The 6,678-nt window shown below is 46.5% G+C and overlaps 1 protein-coding gene across 5 annotated transcripts in view; it reads right to left on the bottom strand.

Moving 5' to 3' along the window:
• Window positions 1-627: 627 nt before the first annotated feature.
• The window catches only part of ZNF185 (zinc finger protein 185 with LIM domain), a 71,788-nt gene continuing 65,737 nt past the window's right edge, over window positions 628-6,678 (bottom strand). For all 5 annotated transcript variants that reach the window (XM_045538572.1, XM_045538576.1, XM_045538574.1 and 2 more), the window contains 2 exons: window positions 3,953-4,051; window positions 628-2,852 (listed from right to left, as the gene is read on the bottom strand). In XM_045538572.1, the coding sequence (XP_045394528.1) occupies window positions 3,953-4,051 (99 nt within the window). In that variant the 3' untranslated portion in view covers window positions 628-2,852. The remainder of the gene's footprint in view (window positions 2,853-3,952; window positions 4,052-6,678) is intronic.

Below are 6,678 nucleotides of genomic sequence, written 5' to 3'. Positions count from 1 at the left end.
ATGCATGTTGGGGGTCACTTTTGAGAGATATATATTCTGAATTACTGTCAAGGAAGAACTGAAGGGACCAGGCGTCTTTAAACAGGAGAAGAATTGACTGAGAGAGAATCTGAGAAGTATCTTCATCTATTTTAGGGGCTGACGTCTAACAGAGAGATCAAAAATCACCAGTGGGTGACAATTAAAGGGAAACATAATTTGCTTTTGTATAGCTGACTCAAAACTGTAACCAAAACATGTATACCCCCATAATATTCTGAAATTTTTTAAAAAAGGGAAACAGATTTTAAGTCAACTGAAGAATGCATCTTCTAAAAGTGAGGCTGACAGACAGAAAGCACAAAAGGGACTGCGCAACTGTTCATCGAAAGTGTGCAATAAGGACTAGGTGGCCATCTATCTGGGATAGTAATGAAGGGGAGGATGAACCCAAAACAATATAATATTCCTCATTAAGATCTGATGAGTCTCTAGTTACACATTTCCTGTGCATGCACAGTTTGTAGCTCTTGCTATAAAGTACTTATTTGCTTTCGTAGAGGGAATGGCTTCAGACAGTTGGAGAAATAACACAGCAGGATACACCAAGTTATTACACTTACAAAAGGAAACCTTAACACTGACACATGTAGTATCTTAACATTTATTATAATTGTGCACAGTAATGTGGATTAAGCAAATATGATTAGAAACACTAAGCAATTAAAAGGAAGCAAAGATGTAATGCAACCACAGCTCTTCCGTAAGTCTGCAGTTTCTGTGCCTTTTTAGACATGAAAGAGGCGGTTTTGGATCAAAATCAATACTGATCTTGCAAGATTTCTTTCAATATCTTGCATATTGGTTCTAAAATGCCCTTAAAGGTAGAGCACACTGTGAAGGCAGGGAAGCCATCAGGTGGGCCTGCACTGAGTCTCAGGGATGGAGCCTCTCACTAAAGGAGTGACTTTTCTTTCTCTTTGACTCATTCATTCAGCTCCTGTGTGTTAGTGCCCACTATGAGCCAAGTCCCATGCTGGGGGCTAGACTTGAGGAAGACCAGCTCATACTTAGTGTGTGTACATGGCATACCGTACTTTTCTCCACCAGGGTAAATCTGATGCACAGCTACGCAAGTAAATGGAATTTTCCTCTCTGATCATTTGGCAGGAAGAACAAGTCCACAAGCCAATGTGAACAGGGTTCAGAAACTGGAGAAAGATGGAGACATTTTATAATTAATCAAGAGAAGAGGCCCTCATTTTGTATCAGAAATACCGTAAGGTTGTTCTTCCTCTCAAGGAGCTTACAAAGTGATGCTGGGCCCAAAGGTGGCAGGGTACAATTGAGCCTGAACAGAGTGTCAGCTGACTGCATGGACGGGCCTGCATCTGCCCAGCTGGCCAACAGGTTTCCATGTTCCAAGTACATGAGGCCCCAGCAGTTGTTGCTAGCTTGAGACAGAGTCTGGATTGGAAAATAGGAGGTCACTGAAAACTCTGCTCAGATAGGCTAGCCCACTGGAGCTTCCCTTGGATTGCCAAGCTCCTCTTTGGAAAGATCTATGAGGCAAATCTGCTCCCAGCTGACAGCATCCCAGTTCAGAAGCAGTCTCACAAAAAGGGGAGGAGAGGAAAGAAAGGCAGTCTGGCCCTTGTAGTACTTCAAGCGGGGGGCAAATCCATGGATCTGGGATGCCCAGAAGAAGAGTGCGATGTCACACCTTCCCCCCTTCCCCTCCTTGTAAGAGTATGCCTCTGGAGCTCAGACGGGAGTGGTGTTACCTCGTAGGAATTAGGTATTCTCGGCACAGTGCTTGGTGCATACTGAGCGCTAAGTCAATACTTGCTACTGTGATTACTGCTCCTGGAGAGAGCATGAGCTCTGGAGAGAGCGAGCAATGGTTCTGCACAGAGCTCTACACAACACAATGACCACCTCTCTGAGCCTCAGTGTCCTCATCTATAAAATGGGTACAAGAATACCCTCTTCACAGGATTATTATGGGGATTAATGCCATCACTTTGTGACAGTGCCTGGTACATGGTAAGGCCTCAAGAAATGTTAGCTGCTTTTCTCCCCTTTTAATCCTGCTGGGATCTAATCACCCTAAAACCCACTTGAGAAGATTTGTGTGTAAAGCTCAGAGAGCAGGAATCGAGGGCAAAAGTATTAGTCAGCTATCAAGGTTCCAACAGACCCAGGTATCCCTTTGGTCAGTAGCCTCCTAAAATCACATTCTATTGAATTTAAACCTAACTGTGTAAACCTTCCAATACATGCCCACATATCTGCAGGGAAAAATTCAAATATAGTGAAAGATGGGTGGGAGGAGATAATTAAAAAAATTGCCATATAACTCAATCAAAAGCAACTAACTACTTTAAAAAGTTTATAGAAATTAAAAACATATATACGGCAAATACACAAGCTAACATCAGCCTATGCCAATCCCAAGCACTCAATGCCTGCAATTTACCCACCAGGGATCATCAATAGTCTTCAACCTGGCCCCTCAGAAGCATCAAGGGAGTCAGGATACACTGAACTCCATACTTCTGCCTACCTAAACTGATTAGAAAGTCAATCTGTCCTGGTGAAGTCAAGACAGAATTCTTGTTCAATCTTCTTTGATTGAGCCTGAACTGAGATCATGGATGTAAAGTGCTTTCCAAGCTATAAGAAGCTAAACCCACAAGCAATTATCATAGCATCATGAAGATATGATGTTGGACATAAGCAAGTTCAACTTGAGAAGGGCAAAAGCATGAAGAAATCAAACAGGGAGGGAGGAAGTGAGGGAAGAGGAGCCAGCAACTTGCGGCAACTGGAGACAGCCAAACTCATCCGGGAGTCATCAGCTTCTGACCAGCCTGAGGGAGATAAAAGAAAATAGAAGTAGCCATGATACCGGAAATGCAGCGTGGGTGACTGCTCCAGTGATCGGGAGTCACGGTTCAGCTGAACGTGTCTTCTGGAGAGAAGGCGACCAGCATGTAGCTGGTGGAGAGCCCGGTTGCTACCCATTCTGATTGCCTTCAAGGGATATATTCTGCTCTGTGCTCAGACATGGTGGTCAATTCCACTGGCTATTAGCACACAAGTCTTCAGGCAGTGCTGACCATGTGGCCCAGAGGCTTGTTTTACTGAATACCTTGGCTATCGAGTCCTAATCTGAAGCTATGCAAGCACTGGTGGAGGTGGGCCAGGGGACTGCAGCAGAGAGCCCTGGACGGAGATCTGAAGACCTGGGGTGAGGTCTTTTTTTTTTTTTTTTTTTTTTGAGACAAAGTCTCACTTTGTTGCCCGGGCTAGAGTGAGTGCCGTGGCGTCAGCCTAGCTCACAGCAACCTCAAACTCCTGGGCTTAAGCGATCCTACTGCCTCAGCCTCCCGAGTAGCTGGGACTACAGGCATGCGCCACCATGCCCGGCTAATTTTTTTCTATATATATTTTTAGTTGGCCAGATAATTTCTTTCTATTTTTAGTAGAGACGGGGTCTCACTCAGGCTGGTCTCGAACTCCTGACCTCGAGCGATCCACCCGCCTCGGCCTCCCAGAGGGCTAGGATTACAGGCGTGAGCCACCGCGCCCGGCTGGGTGAGGTCTTGATTCTACCATAAACCAAGTGGGTGTTTCCACAGGCTCCTTCCCTTTCTAAGTCTGTATCTCCTTGTTGCAAAATGGGGCTAACAACAGAACCCCACTCAGCATCCCAGGGTAGCTAGAGGGCTTAGCTAAGGTGCTGGATGGAAGGTGTAACTTGGAAGTATCCCCAGGGAGGGACTTTGTCCATGTCACCTAAGATCTCAAACTATCATAGGGCATAGGAACATGAGGACTTGAGGCCCCCTGAACATAAAGGCTGAGAGAGAGCACAGTGTCTGGGTTAAGACTCAGGAAAAGATCAAGGCACATTTCTTCCCCCTAACAAGTCTCTTGGCTGCCTGTCCCTTGCGGTGCCAGCACCCACCTAGAAAAGCTTCTCATAGCACTTCCCACAGTGGATGGTATCACGGTGAATGAAGATCTGGTCCAGGAGATCACCCATCGGTTTACTGCAAATCCCACACTGGAAGAGAAGGCAAGCTGGAGGTCAACACACAAAGCAAAGCAACGGGAATGAGTGGGGCTGTAACAGAGTCATCACCCCTTCTCCCACAGATATGGAAGGGGAATATTGACAGTGGGGAATATATATAACAGAGGGAATGGCCAGGAAAAAAAGCAAACAGAAAAAATATTTTCTGTTTCTTTTTTCTTTTTTTTTTTTTTTTTGAGACAGAGTCTCACTTTGCTGCCCAGGCTAGAGTGCCGTGGCATCAGCCAAGCTCACAGCAACCTCAGACTCCTGGGCTCAAGTGATCCTCCTGCCTCAGCCTCCCAAGTAGCTGGGGCTACAGGCATGCACCACCATGCCCGGCTAATTTTATCTATATATATTTTTAGCTGTCCAGATCATTTCTTTCTATGTTTTAGTAGAGATGGGGTCTCGCTCTTGCTCAGGCTGGTCTCGATCTCCTGACCTCAAGCGATCCTCCCGCCTCAGCCTCCCGAGTAGCTGGGACTACAGGTGTGAGCCACCATGCCTGGCTAAATTTTTCCATGTATTTTTAGTTGTCCAGCTAATTTCTTTCTATTTTTAGTAGAGACGAGGTCTTGCTCTTGCTCAGGCTGATCTTGAACTCCTGAGCTCAAACGATCTGCCTGCCTTGGCCTCCCAGAGTGCTAGGATTACAGGCGTGAGCCACCGCGCCCGGCCTATTTTCTGTTTCTCTAAAACATCCCCCACTTCTTTTTGAGAACTAAAACCTGAATCTCTGCCTCAAGCCACTGGTTGGGTAGGGCAGAGGAATGTCCTTTGTTCTTTGTGCCACAGGAGATGGCTAAACTGGAACTCTCCAGGTGGAGGTCTGGGCGGAGGTCAGGAGATTGTCTTCCCCAGAGATGGGACCAATCAGAATCATCCACAGTAGTTAAACAGCAATTGCCTGAAGCTGAATGGCCTTCCTTTAAAAGGTCCCTATTTCTGCTTATGTATGGGAATTTGGATTTTAAGATGAGTCTGCTACTTTCCCCCTTTGCCGGCAAAGTAATAAACTTCCCTTTCCTTCTCAAACCATGTGTTCTCATTCTTCTCATGCACCCTCAAGGACAAGTGCCGAGCTTTTGGTAACATGGCAGGGAGGGGGCTCCTGAGCGAGGTGGGCAGACAGGTGCTGTGAGACCATGGCACATCCTGGACGTCCAAGTGGGCAATAAAAAATGGCAAAAACCAGAAGTAAAACCCAAACTCAAAACCCCACAAAAACCAGCTGGCAGGATGATCTTGTAGTTTCAGAATTCAGCCTGGGTTTGAGCCCTGACTCCATTACTCATTAGCTGCATGAGGGTGGGCAAGTCATCAAAACTCTCCCAGCCTCTGTTTCCACATCTATAAAACAGGCCTACCGGCAAGACATACTTCTATTAGTAGGAGCACTCAGTGATTTAGCCCATGTAGACCATTCAGCCTGGGGCCAAGCATAAAGTAAGTGCTCAGTAAATGCCAGTGGTCACTGCTGTAGTAGGAGGGGCTGGGGGACATTAATGATGACATTTAAGGTCCACAGGAAGGTGATATGACAGTCCCATGAAAGGGGAGGCTATTTCAGCAGCCCAGCCCCTCCAGACTCAAGGCTCTCAAAGCCTGCCTCCCAAGGAATGCCTACTGAAGGAGAATAGCCAGCCTCGTGCCGCGGAGGGCCCTCCTGATACTGGGCGTCAGGGTGGCGTGGCCTGCAGTCTCGAATAACAGGAGCCCAAGTGTCCCTGTGTGTCTGGATCTCAAGCACTCTCCAGGCTCTGGCTTCAAGCTCTCAAAGGATGCTTAGAAGGGCAGAGAAGGCTGCTACCATCCTCTGAGTCCCTGTGCTCGTTCTTACGTAGCACCTTGCCAATGGCAATCTGGGTGCTATTTTTACTTTTCAGTTCCTTTCTCCTGGCAGTTTTACTTCTCACTGTAAATTAATCAGCCCTCTGGCTCATGCATTATGTTTTTGTCATTTTAGTTAATGTGAAACAGGATGTGAACCTTCACTTGGCCAACTGATGTTGCTGATCCATTTAGGAGGTCACTTCTGGATGCACAGAAAAAAAAACCCAATCTGGGCTGGCAAAAGTGTTTCACACCATGGAGAATGGGGACTCTGAAGGGTTGCCATGATGCTGTGGCCATCGGTGTCCCTTTTTTCCTAACTGTAACAAAACAAACTAGTATTTTAAAGTATTATGTCAGCCTAACAAGGCTTTTCTTACCTAATAAGAGTAACAAAAACCTATAATTAAAGTGAATGATGAAATAAGTTATACAAATGAACTTGAGCAATGTGGTAGCCTTTCCCGGAAGGCAGCAGACTGCAACTGCCATAACACTGGCTCTGATGTCACTACCTCAGTTCTGAGCAGCTCTGTGACCTTACAAAAGTAACACCCTGTCCAATTCTATGCTCATCGCCCATTGGGGTAACTCCCAGCCACTGCACCCACCTTCCAAAAATCCCCCAAGAGGCCGGGTGCGGTGGCTCATGCCTGTAATCCTAGCACTCTGGGAAGCCGAGGTGGGAGGCTCGCTCGAGGTCAGGAGTTCGAGACCAGCCTCAGCAAGAGCGAGACCCCATCTCTACTGAAAAATAGAAAGAAATTAACCAGACAACTAAA

This window comes from Lemur catta, chromosome X (assembly GCF_020740605.2).
Source record: "Lemur catta isolate mLemCat1 chromosome X, mLemCat1.pri, whole genome shotgun sequence".
NCBI lineage: Eukaryota > Metazoa > Chordata > Mammalia > Primates > Lemuridae > Lemur > Lemur catta.
Note: the sequence above shows the minus strand (reverse complement) of the source record. Positions and strands in the feature narration are given on the sequence as shown.